At 41.3% G+C, this 24064-nt stretch overlaps 1 protein-coding gene across 3 annotated transcripts in view; it reads right to left on the reverse strand.

The window, feature by feature from the left end:
• Positions 1 to 5693: 5693 nt before the first annotated feature.
• The window catches only part of LOC308306559 (receptor-type tyrosine-protein phosphatase mu-like), a 144849-nt gene continuing 126478 nt past the window's right edge, over positions 5694 to 24064 (reverse strand). For 2 of the 3 annotated variants that reach the window (XM_080751591.1, XM_080751590.1), the window contains 10 exons: positions 22458 to 22574; positions 19674 to 19828; positions 18329 to 18464; positions 13903 to 14052; positions 12869 to 13042; positions 10249 to 10380; positions 9874 to 9999; positions 8034 to 8194; positions 6873 to 7008; positions 5694 to 5779 (listed from right to left, as the gene is read on the reverse strand). In XM_080751591.1, the coding sequence (XP_080607717.1) occupies positions 5726 to 5779; positions 6873 to 7008; positions 8034 to 8194; positions 9874 to 9999; positions 10249 to 10380; positions 12869 to 13042; positions 13903 to 14052; positions 18329 to 18464; positions 19674 to 19828; positions 22458 to 22574 (1341 nt within the window). In that variant the 3' untranslated portion in view covers positions 5694 to 5725. Of the gene's footprint in view, positions 5780 to 6872; positions 7009 to 8033; positions 8195 to 9873; positions 10000 to 10248; positions 10381 to 12868; positions 13043 to 13902; positions 14053 to 18328; positions 18465 to 19673; positions 19829 to 22457; positions 22575 to 24064 lie in introns of those variants that run through there. The other variant, XM_080751592.1, reaches the window with a different exon arrangement.

Here is a 24064-nt window from a genome sequence, read left to right on the forward strand (position 1 = left end):
TTGTGGTTCTCAAAATGGGGTCCAGCAAACCTCAGGGTTCCTTGAGGAGGGGGTTCTAAATGGGCACTTAGAGCTCTGTATACACCTGGGAGTGAACAAATAGAACCAGTATAAAGCCTCTTCCACACCAGGTCTGTGCACACGCAGTAAAAATGTATATAACGCATTCTGTCCGCCATCCGTCCGCAACGGCTCTGACAGTTATTAGGTGTGTCTTGGGTGGTGCTGTTGTTGTTCGACAGTCACGCTGTTTGAATCACTTCCCTGTCATAAGTGTCATTTCCCACATACGCACAGCAGCGCTGCTGTCATTGGCTTGACGGATATCACAGACGGACCAGATTTGCTGAAGTTGGTTGAGACAAACTTTATTCAAATTAGATTTGTCCGTGCCAGTACGTCAGATACGGGACATCAGCGAGAACTTTGCCGTATCGCACTACTAGACAGACTGTCAGTCTATGTGGAAGCAACTTCTTAAAGATTAGTTTTTTGGGCTTTTATGCTTTATTGATAGGACAGTAGACTGACAGGAAATGGGGTGAGAGATGGGGAGTGACCATAGGGAGTGACACACGGCAAAGGTCGTCCGGATCGGGAATCAAAACAGCGAGGCCACCAGGCATCCATGCCTATTAGTGGCATGTGCCTGGACCAGTAGGCCAGTAACCTCGCCTACCAGGCTTTCTGTGGGAAAGCCTGGTGTTCGTTCACAACAGGCCGTTTGGTTTCCGCCTAGAGCGCGGAAACCACTAGAAGAAGCGACGCCGCTTTGATTTGGTTCCCCCCGTTTGTTTCCCCAATCCCTATTAAAATGCTCGAGTAGGATAGTGTAGTCTTGCCAGTCGCTAAAAGTTGGACTAAAAGATGCATATACCAAACGGATTTTTCAAAAGCAAAACTACTCCGCATCAAGGAGTTTATTAGGTAGGCCCTAAAAGTGTGTCCTTGAGCGCAGGGGAATATTTTGTGTTAAAACTGAATCCGGTTTGATCTTTACGGCAAATTGTAGTCCTTTGAGTACTACAACATGACATTTTGTGGTTTCCGCTCCAGACCGGTTACAAACCCGAAAAGTGAAGTGATCCCAGACTAGTAGGCCAGCGGGCGCCCCATGTGGAAGTGTATGTGTGTGCGTGCGTGCGTAACTGTGTGTGAAAGTGCTTCCACACAGACTCCGTGAAATCCGTGTGAACGCATGCATCCCATTCATTTCCAATGGGGCCTTGCCTTGCATGACAGTCCGTCTAGTGCGATACAGCAAAGTTCACGCTGATGTCCCGTATCTGACGGACTGACAAGGACAGATCTAATTTGATTGAATAAAGTTCAAATTAGATCAACCAACTTTATTCAAATCTTATCTGTCCGTGAGATCCGTGAAACCAATGAAAGCAGCGCTGCTCTGCGTGTATGGCTGTGGGAAATGACAGGGAAGTGATCCAAAAAGTGTGATTGTCAAACAACAGCACCTCCCAGGACCAACCAGCCTCTGCGCCAGAGCTGTGGTGGACAGAATTGCGTTCTATACATTTATTAAGTGTGTCCTCGACTCCTCGGACCTGGTGTGGAAGCACCTTGAGTGTGACTGTGCGAGTGTGCGTGTCCACGTGATATGCAGTCGTCTGCAAACATATACACACACAAACACACGCACACGCACGCACGCACACACATACACACAAACAGGAGCAGACATGGTAGCATGGTTGTTTATATATATTTATGTATTGAAGTTGTAATTTTAACAGTCAAACAAGACAAATCAAAATGTTTCAAAAAACAACAGCTTGTAATGACAGTCATTTGTAACACAGGCTAAGTCATATACAATCCAGCTTACATTAACAGAGTCATGGTACTACAGTATTTGGCAAATGTGTATCTTCATACAAATGAAAATAAAAAAAGAAACATCAACAAAGAATGTATTTAATTTTGCAACCAGTAAATCATGCAACCAATATCAAGGAATGGATGTGATGTAAGTGGCAAATGGCAATATAGTGTCAGACTATAGCACTTGTCCGACTTTCTTTCTTTCCGGATAAACTTTATTTTGCAGCGCTACTCCTCCCACAGTTTTGGTGGCACGCACTTGGGCCATGTCAAATCCACCAGCTTCATCGTCTGCTTGCATTTTGCTAAATGTATAACTTATCAGTGAATACATTTTCTCCATTGCCTTGAATGGGAAAATGCAAAAAAATTCCCAAATATGGATATGACTGACATCATAGATGTCTGACGTCATAGACCACATGAGACTGACACAGTATATCCATATATGGGCATAAAAGGGACAAGGACGGAATTCATCTGCACGTGTGACTCGCGTCACGGCAACCACACTTGCAATTTCCCAGAATTTCATCTTTCTAGTTAATTACTTTCTCTCAACATCGCCCTCAAATCTGTGTCATGATGACAGTTTTGATTTCAGTTCATTTTAAATATTGAAATATATAACAATTGAGAAAAATGTTCCTCCATAAAACAGAGTAGAAAATAAAACATTATATTTTTCCACAAAGTCATCAATGCTATGTTTAGCCAACGAGTTCACATCAACAAAACTACATTTCCCATGAGTCCATGTGGCTGTCAGACAGACCAGTTAAAAACTCAGTAACAAAATACTGAACCCCTCAGAGCTCTCACCACCTGGGTGAACTAACAAATGAAACACCTGGATTAAATCTAGGATCTAGTCTTCGACCAGTCAAACACCTGGATTGACTTAGTCTTTGACCAATCATGTGCATTGATTCATTTTGGATCCAGTGTTTGACCAATCAAAAAAAACACCTGGATTAACTTTAGGATCTAGTGTTTGACCACTCAAATGCCTGGATTAATTTTAGGGTCTAGTGTTTGACCAGTGTGTATTTCTTGTCAGAATCTGGTGATAAATCAACTATAAATCAACTAAAAACACATGATTGTCTGTGTCTGTGTGCTTCACAAGTATAACAATGATAACAGCAATGATAATAATAATATTAATAATGAAAGAAATAATAAGAATTAAGAATAACAATACTAATAATATCAACAACAACAGAAGGAATAAATATCTGTTCTAATATTTACATTATAAACAGCTTCACTCTGAAGGCCCGATCAGATCCAACGCTCAACCGATTAGAAAATGTTGTCTAAGATTATTTCCAACAAACTTCTTTTAGGGTGCGGTACTTAAAGGGACTACACCAGGGGTCCTCAAATACAAATCTTGAAGGTCCACAAATATTTTTTTGAAACAGGTCCGGGTCCGGGGAAAAATAAATTATATATATATATATATATATATATATATATCCCTTTCATACATTATTTTACATTGGCTAATGTTTTTTTTAGTAGTTTGTTGATGCAGTAATGGTCTTTTTCTGTTTCTTTCTTTATTAAAAGGGTGTTAAGTCCTTAATTATGACTTTACTTTCATCTGGCCTGGGGACTCCTCCAAAATCATTTGGGGTCCTCTTTGACCCACAAGTTGACTCACTTGACTAAAGAGTAACAACCCGTTGAAGGGAGAACAGAATGTAATAAATCAAGGTGGAGCAGAGATATTTATTTTACGAAAATTATTTGTTTGCGCTAGTGTTTGTTTCTTTTAGCAAACTGGGATAATCTTCGAATGATTTATGCTTGTGTCGCAACGTGAATATCGATCCTGAAAACAAGGTGTCGCGCGTCGGAGACGATGCGTGGAGAGAGCCTCCCCACTCCGAGTAATGCGTGTGGCTCGCTTTGCTGCATGGCTCGCTGGCTGCATATCCATGGAGAAAGAGAGAGGCAGCCAGCTGTGGCTGCAGTGTGGCACCTCGCGAAAACTCTCTGCAGAGAAGATTATAATCCTCATCCTGCAAACGTATTCACGTTGATGTTGTGCTTGTGCGCGAATGAAACCCACTGATTTATAACTAGCTTACAGCCTGCAGCTAATCGCTGCTGCTGCGTGCTACCCGCTTCGAAAACTTCCGCACTCCGCAGTGAAATGAACAGAGGCGGTGGTAACAGTTTATCAGCGCGTCATTGTCATAGAGATGACAACCCATAATAGTTTATGCCCCGGCATCAGCCAATCAGCGTGCCGTTCTCTCTCTCTCTCGCACACAGACTTCAGAGCGCATGCAATGAAATGCATGAATACAAGGAGAAGTGGAAACAAAACGTGGAGTTCTTTTTTTTATTTTTATATAGGCTATAATTCGTCCTGGGTCCGGTCGGCGGTGCCTCGCGGTCCGGACGTGGACCGCGGTCCGCCTATTGAGGACCCCTGGACTACACCATGAATTTCACATTTTACATTTTTTTTTCTTGTTTTTTGGTCTTCCCAGTGTACTTTTTGGGAGGCTATATTCTATTGAGACTATATATGAGCTGGAACCATGAGGTAAAGTGGTGCTAAAATTGGAACGATACAGAGACGATTAGCAGGGTGCCATGCTAAAATTGGAACGATACAGAGAAGATTAGCATGGTGCCATGGTATCTTCTCTGTATCGTTCCAATTTTAGCCCAAAGACAGCACCCCGTTGCCAAAAAAGGATATTTTGGTATTGCATCTGAAATGGCTTGGAATTAGAGACAGACAGAACATGAAATTTCAATATCCGAGTGGTTGTTTAGGCTAAAACCGTATTATGGACCAATATTTATATAAAATATATATTTTTAAAAGCATGGTGTGGCCCCTTTAAGATACTTCCAGGAGCCGTTCTTATCCAGAGTTTATTCATTCTGGGGAATGGAGACACGCTCAGAATGTATAAACGGAGCCAAATGGTCCATTTGGCTCCGTTCATACATTCTCAGAGTTAAACTAATCTGGGGAATTTTAACCCACTTAGGCCTGGAACCACTTTAACCATTATGTTATGCTTTAACTATTAAAAAATAGCAGATGTACAAGCTCACAGCCCGGCACAGAGTGTCAAAAATCGGGTCAAGACTTGAACAAACGATTTTCAAAAATAGCAGATCTGCGAGCTTGTAGCTCTGCTATTTTTTTTAATAGTTAAAGCATAACATGTAGGCTATAAGCATAAAGGTGCTCTAGTTTCCGTTGACATTTGTTGTCACCGTGTGGATATGAGATCTGAACTGACCTTGCTGTACAGTGTAATAAAACGGAAAAACACATACTGTTTCAACTGTGAAGTTCAGAAAACGAAAAACTAAAAACAATCTTATAAAACTGTCTCGCTAGTTTTGCTCATTTCAAAGGTTTTTTCGACCAGTCCTATCTGTCTGTCAAACAACAACAACATCAAAGCAGACCCGTAACCATTACAATAGAGCGTGTGGCCTAGGAAGTCAGCGACTAAATCCCAGCAGCCATTTTGTTTTTGAAGGTGTCCAATTTTCAGCGATCTGTAAATGATAATAATAATGATAATGGAGTCTTTTGGGGTTCCATAGAAAACTGAGAATAGTGTGTGTGCTGGGGGGGAGAGCTTCACTTGTGTGTGTGCCTGTGTGTGTGTGTGTGTGTGTGTGTGTGTGTGTGTGTGTGTGTGTGTGTGTGTGTGTGTGTGTGTGTGTGTGTGTGTGTGTGTGTGTGGGGGGGGGGGGGGGGGGGGGTGAGATTGTTGTTGTCTTGTGTTTCCAGACAGTAGTTCAGCTCATACTGACAGTGCCAAGAGGAGAGGAGAGGAGAGGAGAGGAGAGGAGAGGAGAGGAGAGGAGAGGAGAGGAGAGGAGAGGAGAGGAGAGGCTAAGTAGAAGTGAGACACTCCAGAGCGACATCATAACAGAATTTATACTGGTCCTGTTGGAGAGAGAGAGAGAGAGAGAAGAGAGAGAGAGAGAGAGAGAGAGAGAGAGAGAGAGAGAGAGAGAGAGAGAGAGAGAGAGAGAGAGAGATCAGTAACAGTGATAAGTAACATAAACAACAACATGGTGTAGGTGTGATTACTGTTCCATCCGGTTAGCTGTTATGTAATGAAACCATTATATGAAACCATAACATATAGTAATGAAATGATAGGAGAATGTACTAAGTCCTCAGACATCCCAAGTTCCCAGACACCCGGGAGTGGCAGCAAAGCTCCCGGAAATACCGACCAATAGGCAAATGAATGATTGTCTTTCGCTGTGGGAGATGTGGGCCTCTAAAAGTGACTCAGATGCAAAGGTTGAGAGGGAAAAAGGTCTGTGCTTCAAGTGCGAGGGCGGGGGTCTAATCAGCTGATAAACAGACAGGTTTTTTGTGGTGACTGATCGTCTTGCTTAACACTTTTTATGCCAGGATATATACAGTATAACATGTTGTTTACTATGAAAACTGGCACATCTTGTCCACGTATCTGTGTATCTCTGAAGGTCACGCCTGACACTGTCACTGTCATCACAGTCACAGGTGATATCACAGGTGACATCACCTACAGTATGTTAAAAGTCCATATACTGTATGGGTATTCCCCAGAATTCCCTTTTATGCCCATATATGAAGATCCCTGATGTCATCGATATACATCACTGGCCAGATGTCCAAGACATGGCCCATATCTGTGTGGCTGGTTCAGATAGGGAACTCCATGTATGGGCATAAAAGGGATTGTATGTTGTGATGTCATGGGAACCACTCTAACAGAATCCCTTTTATGCCCATATATGGAGATCCCTGATGTCATCTGCTGTGTGTTACATAACAACATCCGGGGTATTGTTGAAACGGGTGACGTGAGACAAGACGTGCACACAGGGGCTTCAAAATAAAAGTGGCAGATGGTCAAAACCATGCACAACCGCTTTAACCGTTTTTTTTAACTTAATTTCTCAGGAAAATCCAGGTTCGGATGTCTGAGTCCTGTATGTGTTCAGTTTGTGTGTGTGCGTGCATGCGTGCGTGTGCGTCTCACCAGCAGGTCGACCATGTTTGGTTTGTTGTTCCTCAGAGTTTTGACGGCGTGGAAAACATCCACGGCTCTCTGCTGCTTCAGCATTTGACACACAATGCTGATCGCACAAAACACCCCACTACGACCTCCTCCGTTACTGAGAGAGAGAGACATAGTCACAGAGAGGGGGAGAGAGAGAATGAATGAAAGAATGAATGAATGAATGAATGAATGAATGAATGAATTAATTAATTAATTAATGAATTAATGAATGAATTAATGAATGAATGCCTGACATTGTCTGTTGAAATGAAATTCATGTATTTCACACTTTTAGAGCATAACTCTAGCATAGCGTGTTCATATTGGAGACATACAATAGTTAACTAGAAAAATATCGTCGTTGTCGGGTGGAAACCAAAACCGTTTGTTTTGTATTTATCATTTTTAAAATGATCCGCGAGGCGTTGTGTGCTTGTAGATCGTCTGTTTTCACTAAATTTGTGCGATGGCCATATGATGAAGCAGTGCTTTATTTTGCAAAAAAATTGACACATTTGAAACTTGGAGATACAAGGTTTCTGCTCGACAGTGACGATATGCTCCATTGAGCACAGGTCTCCGCCAGGCCGGGTTGCCTACCCAGGGCCCGCAAATCAAACTCTTACATCTTGATGACATTACCCCAGAGATGAGGTGGGAGTGGTTGCTTTTGCAAAGAAATGTGCAACATGGCAGAAAATAATATTGTCAGGTGGAAATGGCCGTGGCCTACAGTATATTATGGGGAGTTGCATGATGATCCAAGGAAAGCTTTCTTCCTTGGCCTAGTGGGAATGTGAGTGCAAAGATTCATGATTCCATGATTCCATCCAAATACATGATACTGTATGTGGCATTTTGTGCAAAACGGGCCACTCCTGCAAACAAGCCATTCGGGTAGGTTTTTCAGATTCTATTCCGATTGACAATGATTGGCTCTCAAAGTTTCCCAGTAGGCCAAATAAGAACCTCCACCCAGAGTTCTTGAAATTGGCATGTTATAAGATGTTCATTTCATTTCAGATGACATTTCGATTGGCTACCTTCCAATTTTGTAGTATGCATAGTTGCATACTGTATTTACGCCCTTATATTTGACAGTTCTTGGTTGTCACCACTAGATGGGGGTAAAGCACTTACAGACAGTGCACCACAGTGCGTCCCTCTCCGTCGTACTCGTCCTGCCACTTGTCCACCTGTCTGATGAGTTTGAGGAAGGAGCGCTTGGAGACGGGTGTGTCTCTGTACATGGGCCAACCCAGGAACTGGAACTGCTGCACCATGCGGTACCCGTCCTGTGGCTGATAGTAATATACATGTTATTATCTATCTATCATTATTATTATCTCCAACCCATAGCAATAATAAACTATGGATATTAGGCTGTATATCAATGGACATTATATAACCCATATACATACTATATATATATATCTATGGATATTATCTATCAACGCATTCTCACTCTCAAGAAGGCAAACGAGTGACTCGTTGGGGCAGATTTGACCAAACGTCAATAGTTTAACTGGAAGGGGGTACCCGCTATGGCATATGTCGACTAGTTGACTAGTCGACTTTTTTTTTATGAAGGCCTAGCAAAATCATTTAAATTCGATTATAGTTGTTTTATTTCTAACAACCATTACAAACGGAATATTATTATCCAGTCACACACACACAGTCACATCTTGCTGCATCTCCCTACCGAGGGTTAATAATCCCAAAGACAGTGCTGGAGTTCACCCAGAGTTCACCCAAAGTGATGAAAGTCCGCGTCGCGTCTGCACACAGCATTGAGTTGTGAGACTAGTCCTACATAATATAGTTGTTTAACAGTATAACACCGTAGCGCGATCAAAGCAGCAAGTGAGGACAGCCCAGTTCTTGCTACAACAGACCGACCGACATTCGATCCGCACGTTCGTTTGATTAGAAGTAATTAAAAGACAGAGGAGTGTTTGTGTTGTGCAGCGAGCTCGCCTGCACTCCCCCCGCGCCCCCTAGTGGCGGAAAAAAATGAGAAGCTTCTGGGAACCCAGATTAACTCATATAGTGCCAATCCCGAGAAGACTCATGACAAATACTCGAGTATCACATGGTGCCAATCCCGAGTATACTCGTGAAAAGTAATATATTACTGTAACGGCGGATACATTACCGAGAACAATGGCCGGAGGTCCGGGGACGAAATCCGTCGCTGATTTCGCATCATCACGGCTCCACGAGCACAAAATAGTCCCATCCATAACATTGAGGTGGACGGGGGATCTCATCTTTAATGTCCATTATCTCAAAACTACACTTTAGAAGCTAGGATGGAGGCAGATGCTCGCTTATGTTACACATGTATAAAAGCTCCCGGTTCGCCATTACACAACTCCACGTGGACAACGATCGGTTCCGGCGCAGGACGCGATGACGTCAGACCGGAAGTGTTTGCGCTGTGGACTTCTGGCCTTCAAAATAAGATAACGGGGGTGATGCCAACCTGAGACTGGCATCGTGGACTTTATAATCCGTTAATTTCATGGGCACTAAATGAGTTAACTAAAGCCTAGCCTGGCTAGCCGACCATGCAAATGGATATAGACCTATGTGCTTTGTTTACGAGAGACAGCAGCTATTGGTGAGTCCAAGCATGGGTTTCTATTACTGTAGCAGCTAAAATGGATGTGGCGATTGTGAAATGCTGGTCTTGTTATGTTGCGCTAACTTGCACACGTGTGGTTTGTGTGAGTATCCGTTGTCATGGTAACTTGGCTGCTGTGAAAAGCTGTGCCACAGCGCTCTTTATTATGACATAATATGTTAACGACTACCAGTGGCTTCAACTAGTCGATCTGTAAAAAATACTTGAAGTGAAAGCCCTAATGTGTATGTGTGTGCATTCATGCTATGTGTATGCGTATGTATGCATGTGTGTTTGTGTGTGTGTGTGTGTGTGTGTGTGTGTGTGTGTGTGTGTGTGTGTGTGTCTGACCCGTGCAGCGTTGTAGATCCTGAATATTCTGCTGATGATGTCCTCTTCAAGGTCGGCTGAAACAAACTCCACCTGGATGGAACCTGAACGATGCACACTGTTCTCTGGCCAGTACTGAGGACACAACTACACACACACACACACACACACACACACACACACACACACACACACACACACACACACACACACACACACACACACACACACACACACACACACACACACACACACACACAATTGGGTAGGGTATGTGTATGAGTAACTGGCACTGTGGTTTTCTGTCTCTCAATGGGATTTACTCGTAGAAATAAAGAAGAAAATAAACCTTCACATTTAAAGGTATATGTTTTGCGTGCATGTGTGTGTGTGTACCTGGGCGGGGTCCACATCATTCAACATGACTATAGAGGTACAGTGATAGTCCAACACCAGACGCCAGAAATCCTTCACGGTGTTCGGCAAAGGATGCTGGGTAACGATGAACGCCGACGGCTGCTTGTAGCTCTGCGTGAACACAGGAAGTTACAGTCAACCAACAGGAAATGACATCAAACACAGGAAGTTAAAGTCAACCAACAGGAAATGACATCAAACACAGGACGTTACAGTCAACCAACAGGTAGTCTCGTGTAGCTAGACAACTATTCCACAATTCCCTAATGCTATATAGCAGGGGTTCCCAAACTTTTTTGTCTCAGGGCACCCCATAACATACCGGTATTTTGTTTTAATCTGAGGCACCCCTACATTATAATTTTCACTCCCAGCACCTTATATTTATAGCATATTGTCGTTGTCGGGTGGAAACCTTGTATGTCCAAAACCGTTCATTTTGTATTTATCATCTATAAAATGTAATAGTGAAAACAGCAGATCAACAAGCACACAGTGTGCTTGTAGATCGGCTGTTTTCACTAGTTTTGTGAAACAGTCTTGTATGATGAAGCAGGGCTTTGCTTTACCAAAAGACGTACACATTTGAAACTTGGATATACGAGGGTTCTGCCCGACATGCAGCGACATTTTAGTGATTATGTTGCGAGGAAAACGTTGAGATAACAGCCATTTTGGTTAGAACTGACTAAAAATAACTTTGTACTTCAAGTTTAAAATGATACTAAATATCTTTTCAAGTGTCCAAATAAACTCCAAATATTATCAAATTAACTCGCGGCACCCCTGGGACCCACTTTGAAAACCCCTGCTATATAGAATCTGGAACTACACCTCCCGAAATCTGAGTAATGGAAGCTGGCATTTCCGTTCACGATTTTTTTTTAATTTATTTCCATTTCTGCTAAGCAGCAAGCTATATATGCTTAAATGATTTGTATTTATATTAGGAAACATTTGCACTACTGTAAAGATGAAACGTTAGTGAGTAGGAGGCTTCACATCCGCTTTATCGCACATGATCAGAGCTTCCGTTCTCTAGACCAGGGGTTCCCAAACCTTTTTGTCTCAGGCGGTCTCAGGGCACCCTATAAATATTCTTTTTTAATCCGAGGCACCCCTACATTATAATTTTCACTCCCAGCACCTTATATTTATAGAATATTGTCGTTGTCGGGTGGAAACCTTGTATGTCCAAAACCTTTCTTTTTGTATTTATCATCTATAAAATGTACTAAACTATTGAAAACAGCCGATCTACAAGCACACAACGCCTCGCGATGCGAGGCGTTGTGTGCTTGCTGTTTTCACTAGTTTTGTGCGACGGTCTTGTATGATGAACCAGGGCTTACTTAGCAAAAAAACATACAAATTTGAAACTTGGAGATACGAGGTTTCTGCCTGACAGTGAGGATATTTTAGTGATTATGTTGCGAGGAAAACGTTGAGATAATAGCCATTTTGGTTAGAACTGACTGAAAATAACTTTGTACTTCAAGTTTAAAATGATACTAAATATTTCTTCAAGCGTCCAAATAAATCCCAAATATTATCAAATTGTCTCGCGGCACCCCTGGACTGCCGACCCACTTTGAGAAATCCCTGGTCTAGACCAGTGTTTCTCAAACTTTCAAATTTCAAGGTCTCACCTTAACTCTGACAGTGTACAAATGGAACGGGTTAATTTGGTTCCATTTGTACTCCACTTTGAAAACCCCTGCTCTAGACTGTATGACGGAGGCATTCGCAAATTGTGGCAAAACAGTCTGGCCACGCGAGACTAATCAACAGGTAGTGACATCAAACACACAAAGGCACAGTCGATTTAAAATCCTCTAGTTATTCTTGCTCGTCTGACTTTACTTTGTAGTTCATTAGAGCACATAATATCGTTATGTTGAGAAAATGCTTATCATGCAGAATTAACAATGAACAAACAACTAAAAGTTATTATTAGACGTTAGAGTGAAACACTTTGACTGCCTAAGACGTCCACAGGCGTTTTAACCCCTGGAGTGCCACGGGCCGTTAAGATGCCCACAGACGTCTTAGCTGGTTACCATGGTAACCATGGTAACCAGCAGCCGCGAAAATACTCAATTTCCCATGATGCCTTGTGAAAAGCCACTTCCGGTAACTTCCGTTCGGCCATTCATTTTATGTGTGCGCGTTAGGGCATTCACGAATAGTGATTTTTAGTATTCTAATTATTCGACCTCAAAGTATTCGAATAGTCGAATATTCGACAGGACTGGCCAAACTGACCAAACTGTTAAATATTAAGTAAGCAAGAGGCGTTGCGAGGCGTTGTTAGCATGTAGATCGGCTATGTTCACAATATTTATCTGTGGAACCGAGTCACATTAAAAGTAATACCTACAATTCCAAGTGCTTGTCAGGGTTCTTATGACTTCCTATCAAGCCAAGCTTGATAAACCATGATGAAATATATATATATTTTAAAGACAAAAAAAAAAAAAAAAGAGAGAATATTCGACTTTGGTGAACAAAGTCGAATAGTGACTTTGATATTCGAATATTGGAATAGTCGAATATTTGGTGAAAGCCCTAGTGTGCGTGCGTGCGTGTGTGATCATACATCCATGAGAGCAGCGTTGATGTAGTTGGACGTCTCTCCATCGATGGTGATGAGGAAGGGCAGACACCTGTCTGGTGGGAGAACATCCATGCAGCGATTCTTCTCATGGTTCCTGGGCAGCAAGGAGATGCTGCAGTCTTCAACACGCAGTGTAGGAGTCACCATGTTCAAGGTCTGCACGCACACACACACACACACACACACACACACACACACACACACACACACACACACACGCGCACACACGCGCGCACACACGCACACACACACATTTTTATTACTGTACTTACACAGTTAAAAAAATACTACTGTATAGTTCCAAACACTACTACTGTATACAAAGGGTCTTCAACGTTTTCAGGCCAAGGACCCCTTAGTTGAGTGAGAGATGAAGCAACCTTTTCATGGATTCCATATAGTTTCATTGTTTGACAGCACAATCATCAGTGTATTTTGGATTCATGTCAATTTGTGTTTTCAGATATTTAACCACTTGAACCGTCAATACGACCTAAGTTTTCTGAAAAACAATATTATTCAAAAATTAGCCTACAAAAACAAATATGTTGCTACATATTGTACATGTACTGTAATACACTAAATAGTGTTCCCGGCCTGAATGGCCGGGTACTTGGTCTGCTCTTTTTCCTGTCTACAACAAACCTCTTTGCCGAAAATAGCCGATCTACAAGCTCACGTAGATCTGCTATTTTTGGCTACAGTTCTCAGAATATGGACGCTATGGTTCAGGTGGTTAATATAAAATGTTTCTATCACAAATATTTGGAGGACCCCCTGTAGTAACTCTGAAGACCCCCTAATGGTCCCGGACCCCCTGTTGAAGACTCTTGCTGTATACAATAATGTATGTTTTCTCATGGCAATGAGAAAACGTCGATCCAACTTGGAACCTTCCGCTCTACGGTACCTCCTGATAGTTCCAAACACTGTTGTATAGTTCCAAAATGTCATTGTGATTATGATTATAAAGATTAAACATGTTTTAATAAGAGTGAGTATGGGGTCGTGTTTACTCTGAACTCTTCTTTGATTGGGCTGCTGTTGGTCTGAGGATCCAACCGGTTCATCTCATAGTAGACCGATTGCAGGTGATTGGCTGGCACTGTGGTGTCACCGCATAGACACGCCTCCAAGATGGCGTCATGGATAAACACGTACTGTTCCTTTAAGAGAGAGAGAGAGAGAGAGCGAGAGAGTGGGAGAGAGATATATATAGAGAGAGAGAGAGTAAGAGATGAACATCATAGAGGATTTTTTTTACCTATTATTCTTAATGAAAAAGTCTCGGCCAACAAGTCATTAAAATGCTTATCTCCACTTGTGTAAAATGAAAGTATGACTATGTATGCATGTATGTCATATACGTTTCTAAGGGCTGTAATCTGTCATGAATGTGTGTGTTTTTTTTTCTTTGTTTTTTTCAAATCCTATTTTTGGCTAAAGTTCTCAAAATATGGACACTAGGGTTCAAGTGGTTAATACAGAAATGGAGAAAAAAAGCTTCTATCACACAAAGATTTGATGATCCCCTGCAGTAACTCTGAGGACCCCCTAGGGGTCCCGGACCGCCTATTGAAGACCCCTGCTATGGCTGTTTTGAGAGTGTGTAGTGCATATCCATTCCTAATGGATTGCAGCTAAGATATTGTGCAATATTCATTGGTTCTCTTTTAAAAACATGTGCAAACAGTAACTGCCATTGATGATTGAATTTCTCCCATGGGAAAAATACATCATTGGTCTATCTACTGCATCTGTATGCTGTAGGCATCAATGCCCTTCGTTGATGACGTATCCTAGGTTAAAATGGTTAAAACTGGTGGAAACACCGACCGGTTCGCTATAGAAAGTACCTAGTTTCCAAGAATTCTGAACAGAGCAGTTGGGGAAAAGGGCCTCAGAGTTGCATTGACACTGAAGATTTTACCAATGTTGTTTTTGACAGCAAATTTTGATTTAGTTTTAGTCATAGGCTTTTGAATAAAATGTCATTTAATTTTAGTCAAAATTTAGTCACCTGAAAAGTTTTAGTTTTAGTCTAATTATAGTCGACTAAGGGAGGGGTCGTTTTTTATTGAGGGGTGTTACTGGAGGAAAATAGGGGAGGGTCATGCTATTTCAATTTCAGTCCTAGGGAGGGTCTGCTGATTTCACTTTGAATTCAAGGGAGGGTCATGCAATTTTTCAAAAACAAACAATGGCTCCAGAGGTACAGGCACTTATGCAACCATTGTCAACAGCCTTCTGCTTCATTTAATGACAAACCCTGGGTGCCATCCCTGGAAATGCCCCACAGTCACTGCAGTTAGTGTGAATGAACTGAAGTGGCTGTGTTTATACTACAATGTATTTTCCTAAAACAATGGAGAGCTGTGTAAGGCAGCAACAATGGTTGTCAGAACTGTATCCCCCCTCCCTAAAGTAAAAAGTGAAAAGGTGCTAAAAAGAATTAACGACCGCTCGTTGAAAATGCACATTTGACCCAGATTTGACGACAGGCAATCAACAGCACAAAATGAATGGCAGCAGTTACAAGCCTTCTCTGTGTTGTGCACATGTGTCAACTGTTTAATCTGTAACCTAGATGTCAAATAACCTGTTCTCAACCTGTGAGAACTTCTCACCTTTTATGTGATGTCCACGTTGACTTTTACACTAGCAGCACTATAGGCTACTCACTGTGTGTTACTTTAGTTTGGAGGGTGTGTTAGTTTATATTTGGAAATGTGTTTTTGGGATGAAGTGCAGCTGGGATCTCAATGCATTATATTAGCCTATTCATTATAGTTCATTGCTGCTGCCGCCCGCACCCGTTTTTAACCATAAAAAAAAATCCTAATTATTTACAGTAAAAAAAGAAAGAAAGAAAAAAAATCTCTGTTCTGTTCTCGCCACTGGTTAGGAATATAATAATATAGGTTTTATAGGCAGGGGGAGGTTGTAGGGGAGGGTCAATCTTTTTTATTTTAATGCTTGGGGAGGGTCACTGATTTTTTCCCCAATTGAGAGGGAGGGTCATGGCATTTGTGACCGCTCGTGGCGTTTTCAGACACAACGGGGCCATGGTCATTTTTCTATTTTTTACATTTTATGAAAGTACAGAATGTAAGCTTTCATATGATGTATCATTCATTGAAATTGGACAATATTTGAAGAAGATACAATCATTTGAAACTTGTTGATCCAGAAACAGCAAAGGAGAGAAAATGCTCTTCAAAGATTTCTCATTTTAACACCTTTTCCAGGCCCAGAAAATGGGAGTGACAGAGTAGTTAACCCCACCTCTAACCACTCCCCCAACCACTACCCCACTAGCTGTCAACTGTCTGTCAATAATTGAAAGACATTTCACAAGACAGGCCTTCAAGCCAGTAGATCAAATAATACTCATGAATGGTATAAAGTAATTAAATACATTTACTTAAGTAATCTACTTAAGTATAATTTTGAGGTAGGTATTTGTTCTTACTTGAGTATTTCCAGTTTCCAATACCTAGACTCTACTACACTGTGAGCTTGTAGATCTGCTATTTTCAAATTAGTATTTTATAATTTTTTAAATGAAAGACGGCTACTTCATGATGTATTAATAGGCTACTAGTACTATTTGTACTTAAAGTACATTTTGATGGAAATACTTTTATAGTCTACTTTTACTCAAGTAAATTCTGAATACCAGACTTTTACTAGTAACAAATATTTCTGCATTATAGTATTGATACTTTTACTTGAGTATGAGTACTTTTCCCACCACTACTCTCTTATTTCTCTCTCTCTCTCTCTCTCTCTCTCTCTCTCTCTCTCTCGCTCTCTCTCTCTCTCACGGGGAAGCGTAGTGACGTCAGTTCAGAAAAAGCTAAGGTATGGCAACATGACTGGTGTCTTGGATGCGTGCCCTCGCGCGTGTGCAAGACACCAGTCATGTTGCCATACCTTAGCAACAGGCACGATTACAGTACATTTTATTATTTTCCCCTGTAGCCAAGGTATGGCAGCTGCCATAGCTTGCCATACCCAATTGACACCTCTGCTCGAGTAGCCGTTGTTTTGTAACATGATGGAGGAGACGGAGGGACAGACAGTCACAGAGAATGGCCATATGAAACAATGCGTGCAATAATAAGAATACAGTTAATCTGGCGTTGATTTTAAACCAATTGAACCCCGGATCCTTTGAGCTAAACCCACCGAGCCATGACAAAGAAAGAGAGAGGGGGAGGGGGGAAGAGAAGAAAGAAAGAAAGAACGAAACCCTCGCAAACAATTAAGCGACTCCTCTACAACTCAGATGAAGCCGGACTTTAACCGTACGACATGTTGCATTCTGAAACTAGTTGATCTATACAACACGTCGCATTCGCGACGCGTTGTGAGCTTGTAGATCAGCTCTTTTCACCACGCTAAAACTTGCAGGAGGACTCGGAGATAGAGTCACCGCCGCTGTGATTATTCCCTGTGTCACTGTTTTATTTTACGTCGGGGAGCGCTGTAATCAGCGCATGGCCTGATTTTCGCCTCCGGCTGTCCTGTACATTAAAAGCTTTAAGCAAGCGTGCTGATATAAAGTGAGTTGCAAACTAGCCATTATAAGAAAGATACATTGAATCTGTTGGGTTTACTGTTTAGAAACACATGTGCTTATGGGCGGTGCTCGGCCAGTGGAGAGAACCACCGGAGAACAAAAGGCGAGACCAATGGCACCAATCGCACGCACTCTATGTAAATATGCGGAGAAATGTTCCACCCCAAAATAACTACGGAAAATGTCTTAAAACAGAGCCTTGTTTAAGACTATAAAACGATGACTGTATGAATGTACAACGCCTATCTGTTGTTATTAAAACCCTCATCAACATTCAAACTGTTTTATTATGCCTAGAAACGAAAAAGACAAAAAAATAAAATCGAATGCATTTTGTTGTGTTGTAGAAATCCATTACCGCCGAGTTGTGTCTGAAAACTCTGTGAGTGGTCACATTTTATAAAAGGGCTTATACATTTTCTCCAGTAACACCCCTCAATAAAAAACGACCCCTCCCTAAATATCATGCGTTTTAGGCGACTAAATCTACAGTTGATTTAGTCAACTAAAATGTATTTTGGTAGGCCTTGATGGCATCGTAATGACTGAAAATAACAGATCTACAAGCTCACAACGTTTTTGTCTAGTTTTTATTTTGTTGACGAAATTGTCAATATATTTAGTCTTAGTTTTAGTCATCACCGCTTAGTTTTTATTTCGTTTTTATTTCGTTTTTGTCAGTGAAAAGAACGCAGTCGACAAAAAAAATAGTATATATAGTTAGTAGATAGTTTTAGTCGACGAAATCAACACTGGATTTTACAGATCCATTCAGGTTTCTAGATTTGATGTGGCTCCTGTTATTAGCATATCACATCATGCATTATTTGGTTAATTGAATGTGTGTGAGTTCATACCTCAGTCTGTACCATGTTAACCCTTCGTGCACGCAGCTCTCGTACGCAGTTGTAAATGTCAACGACTCCCTCTCTGTCAGCCATGTCCAGCATGATGTCAATCACTATGAAACAACCTGTACGCCCCGCCCCCGCACTGACACGCACGCACGCACGTACGCGCGCGCGCGCACGCACGCACGCACGCACGCACGCACGCACGCACGCACGCACGCACGCACACACACACACACACACACACACACACACACACACACACACACACACACACACACACACACACACACACACACGATTAAAGAGCCATATCTTTGTACTTTTTCTGTTTTGTATGTGTCTATGGAGTTAACATTACTCTAACAGACCCCCAGGTGTGGTTATAATATGCAAATTATGTCTTCCTTGTGTATTAACTTCCTGAAAGCTGAAAGCCTCTGAGTCAAAAGGCCCAATTGAAATACACTGATATAATGACATCATAAAATCATCCCCTCCCCTTTTCACCATCCAACAACATCTGTGGGTGTGGCTAACTTTACTCTAACTTTGATGCTAAATGATGCCTATCCTTACTACATACAGTATTTTACATTATAACATAATTTTATCACTTTCTGTACACTTTTTCGAAACAAATCTTTCTACAAGTATAATTATAACACTTGATGCATATCATCATTGAAATGTATACAGTATGAGTGATGTGTGCGTTCTAACTAAGTACATTTACTCAAAATTGCAGATGTTCTCAAACTATGGTTCGGGACCCCAAGTTGTGTCACAGGAAGGTTAAGGTCGGTCGCATATTAACAACTTAATGAAGAAAAACTCATCCTTTTCCTTTTTTATCCTTTTTTTTTTAAAAGCATAGCCTGTGAATGTTTTTTAATTTACACTTTGAAATGTCACAATAAATCAATCAAATGGGGTCTTGTTGTCAAAAAGTGTCCAATGAAGCCCAAATAGCATATCTCTGCTGTCGGGCCGAAACTCCAAAATGAAAATGAGCTCAAGTGGAGTTAGGAGGTTTTGATTATTATTATTATTTTAACCAACACACAGACTTACAGGGTGTTCAATAGCACATATTTATGAAAAAAAAAGAGGGCCAATCGGGTGGAGTTAGCTGGTTTGGCAGAAAGTGTGGAGTTAGGAGGTTTTGTCCCAAGCACTTTTTACTACTTTCCATTGGTTCAATATTATTTTAACCAACACTCGGATGTTCAATATCCCTGATTTATGCCAAAAAAAATCAAAAACCTCAAAAATGGAGTTAAGAGGTTTTGGCCAGACAGTGACGTTATATACAAGCTTACAATGGCTGTGTGTGCGCGTTCATGTGTACCTGCAGTGCACCACCATGGGTCCAGTGTGGACAGGACTCTTGGCTTTGACTCGTCTTATGAAGCCCAGCAGACCAGTAGAATGATAGGGAACACCGTGATCTGGCCAGCCGGTGAAATGAAACTGAACGATCTCTCTGATCTCATGTGCTCCTCTCTGCAACACGCACACACACGCAAATTGATTCAACTGAATAATTCACATTCAAATTTATGTTACTTCAAAAACAATTAATGCATTATTTAACACAAAATAAATGTATATATCACAAACTATAAATGCATATTTCAGTGTTCTTCTTTGTGTAATCTTAGCAAATGTAACATATTTACAGTAATCTCTGTACATGATCAAAAATTTGAATATGTATGTATTTTATATTCATTATCAGTGTGATCACACTATATTCATTTAACTATTAGTGTTCAAGTGTTTTCAGTGTATTTATTCTTCCTTTTGAAAACCAGTGTTGGGCAGTAACTAGCAGCATTGCTTTCATCTAATAGCGCTCCTTATTTCAATTTCCAAAACAGTAATACAATTACAGTTATTATCACCCATCCTATTTCTATTGTGATTTATTATGTAGTTTTGCAGAAAAAGAGTAACAGTTTGGACACTAGGTGGCAGTGTGAGACCGTGTTTCACCTCAGGGACTGTGTAGAGGTGGAAGAGGAGCTCACTTTGGACTCAAGTATAAAGTACTTACACCACACTGTATACATACTCTGTATATGAAGTAGGCTACTTACCGTATACCACAGTGTACACATACTCTGTTACAGGTAAAAGTCCTACATACAAAATTGTGCTTAAATCAACGTATTGGTAAAAACATTTGGAGCAAAAGTAAAAGTAGGCCTACTCATTATGCAGCATGTCACATTTCGGATATATCATGTTATTGGTCTATTATAGGTAGGGTTGGGTACCGAAGTCGGTACTTTTATTGGTATCGAATGCATGACGTCGGTACTATCGAGTATCGGTTCACGTAAAAACAAACGGTACCTCGTTTCGATACTCTTGAACGTACCCGTGGCCGGTCGCATCCGTAACAACATTGAATTGCTTTAGTAAACTTGCGTAGTTGCGTTACTGTGAAAATGGCCCACAACTGAAAACATCCGACAATAGCCAATAATATTATTATGATGATCCAACGTCTATGATCTCCAGCTGTGACACTGTGTGAGCATCGATCGTCACCTTTCCCCAGTCCCACGCTAACGCTCTGGACCAGAGCTACTCTCCCCATAGCCTCTCCCCCTCTCCGCTCGCTGCTCTGTCTGGCTTTCACCCTTTCCGTGTTGAAGAAGTGAAAGCCTTTTTCTGTGTCGTATAAAAAAAAGAATACAGTCCCAGGAGAGATGTGTAGTATGGCGGTACATGTGTCTTTAGTTCCGACCGTCTAGAAAAAGTAATTGATCGGTTGAAACAAACTTTTTACGCATGTTTGTGTTTGTTTCGCCAGCGCAGGGCAGACACCCTGCCTCTGTGTAACTCCATGCTGCACGTTCATGTATGCAGTAGACGCGAACGCGCATTCGCGTTCAATGGAGTTGCATTCAGCAACGCAAATTGTTGATGTGAGGTTTAAGAAAAAAGAGAAGCAAGGTTTTATTGTCACTACTCAGGGACAAGAAGCAAAATGCAATGTTGTGATCGAGGTGAAAAACTAAGATAAGGTAAGATGATGATGATAATAATAATAACAATAATAGTAAAAACAATAAACCGTCAACAGTATAGCCATAGAATAGCTGTATAAAGAATGTGTTCTATTGCAGACAAACACTTGTATATAAAATAGCAGCCATAGTAACAGTAATAGTAGTCCCATCAACTACAGTAAGCCTACTACTTGACATGAAAATGGCTGTCTTAGGCGGCCTTAATAACCTATTGTGGTGTGTAAAATAGCCTATGGAAAAAAGTTAATAATAATAATAATAATAAATAAAAAAGTATCGAAAACAGTATCGAAACAGGTATCGTATCGATTCCCAGGTATCGAAAAAGGTATCGTATCGATTCAGAGATGAACGATACCCATCCCTAATTATAGGCCTATAATTACAATAATTTATGGTTATCCACTTGAACCCTATTTTATACTTCGATCTGTGAGCTTTGACCAAATGTACAAGAGTTTTGATGACTAGTTTGACTAAATGTAAATTAAATCTGCAAAGTAACTAAAGCTGTTAAAAAAATGCGGTGGAGTAAAAAGTACAATATTTGCCTAAGATTCAGTAGAGTAGAAGTATAGAGTAGCGAATGTGTAGTTAAAGGAGTAGTTCACCCCCAAAATGAAAAATGTTCTATTGATTACTCACGCCATAGAGACTTCAGTTCAATGATGTTTTCTTTTCTATTTGTTGCATTCCCAAGGCAAACAAAATTATTATAGTAAATTTCCCCCTATTGATTCCGGATGGGGACCCAAATGGATTTGGGTCCCCATCCGGAATCAATGGGGGGTAAATTTATTGTAATCAAATGTTAGTCTTAGGAATGCGACTAAAAACTAAAAATATTATTGAACTCAAGTCTCAAGGTGTGAGTAATCAATTAAAAAAAAGTCATTTTGGGGGTGAACTACTCCTTTAAGTACTTCTAGTCTAGTGTGTGTGCGTGCGTGCATGTGTGTGCGTGCATGTGTGTGCGTGTGTGTGTGTGTGTGTGTGTGTGTGTGTGTGTGTGTGTGTGTGTGTGTGTGTGTGTGTGTGTGTGTGTGTGTGCGCGTGTGCGTGTGCGTGTGTGTGTGTGTGTGTGTATCTACCTTCTCCACAGCGAAGGTCCTGATAACGTACTCAGACAGTAGTTGTGTGTCTATCAGAGTCACCTTCATATCTCTGTAGATCTCTGTGTCATCTGGCCAGTATTTACAACACTTCACCTGTAACACACACGCACACCCAGTTTACAGTTTACAGCTTACAGTTTAGGCATTTAGCAGACGCTCTTGATCCAGAGCGACTTACAATAAGCAAGGTAATAAGTCAATACGATAGGCCTACATCAATACAATAAGCAAGGTAATAAGTCAATACGATAGGCCTACATCAATACAATAAGCAAGGTAATAAGTCAATACGATAGGCCAACATCAATACAATAAGCAAGGTAATAAGTCAATACGATAGGCCTACATCAGTACAATAAGCAAGGTAATAAGTCAATACGATAGGCCTACATCAGTACAATAAGCAAGGTAATAAGTCAATACGATAGGCCTACATCAATACAATAAGCAAGGTAATAAGTCAATACGATAGGCCTACATCAGTACAATAAGCAAGGTAATAAGTCAATACGATAGGCCTACATCAATACAATAAGCAAGGTAATAAGTCAATACAATAGGCCTACATCAGTACAATAAGCAAGGTAATACATCAACACCAGTACATCAATGCATAGAAATATAAATCTAGACAAAAATAACGTAGGTAGGCCGAGCACCTAGTCAGTAAAAAAGTTTTATATAAAAGAAAACTAAGAAAAAAGTGCTATGTAGCTTTCATATAATTATGGTCAATGGGGGGTAGGTGAGCTACAGTAATTGCTATGTAGGCTTGCATATAATTATGGTCAAGGCACAGTAAGTGCTATGGGCCTATAGGTGAAGTCTGAAGAGGTGAGTGTTCAGGCTACGGCGGAAGCTATGGAGTGAGTCTGTTGTTCTCAGTGCAACAGGGAGTCCATTTCACAGTTTGAAAGGCCAGGAGGGCAAATTGTCTAGGACGAGTGGACTTTTGTCCTCCTGGGGTTTTTAGCGAGGGTTCTGTCAGCATGTAGGGGTTGATCAGGCACGCACGCACGCACGCACGCACGCACGCACGCACGCACGCACGCACGCACGCACACACACACACACACACACACACAAATAATGTATAACACCTAAATCACAGAATAGTGGACATATCTACAGTTTTGTTGTTGCTACAAATCTCTCTCTGTCTCTCTGCCAAATCCGCCTTCTTCCACCTCAAAAACATTTCCGGATTTGGCCCGTCACTCTCAGACTACGCTGCTGAGAACCTCATCCACACTGTCATCACCTATCTTGCCTGGATTACTGTAACCGAGTCCTGTTCGGGCTCCCCAACAAAGCCCTGGACAAACTGCAAAAGTATGTGCAAAAGAAAAAAGTTGCCAGAGTGATCCCCATTACCAAGCCTTGGCAGCACATCACCATCACCCTTGAACACCTACACTGGCTTCAGGTTAAGTTCAGCATCACAAAGTGCTCCTCCTCACTTATAAAGCTCTCCATGCCCTAGGGCCACAGTACCTGTCAGACTTACTCCCCAGCACGGAACCTGGGGTCTTCTGACCTCTCCATCCCTCCTTCTGTGATAGAGCTTTCAATGTCAATGTGGC

Source organism: Nannobrachium achirus (genome assembly GCF_963921795.1).
Source record: "Nannobrachium achirus genome assembly, chromosome: 21".
NCBI classification, from domain to species: domain Eukaryota; kingdom Metazoa; phylum Chordata; class Actinopteri; order Myctophiformes; family Myctophidae; genus Nannobrachium; species Nannobrachium achirus.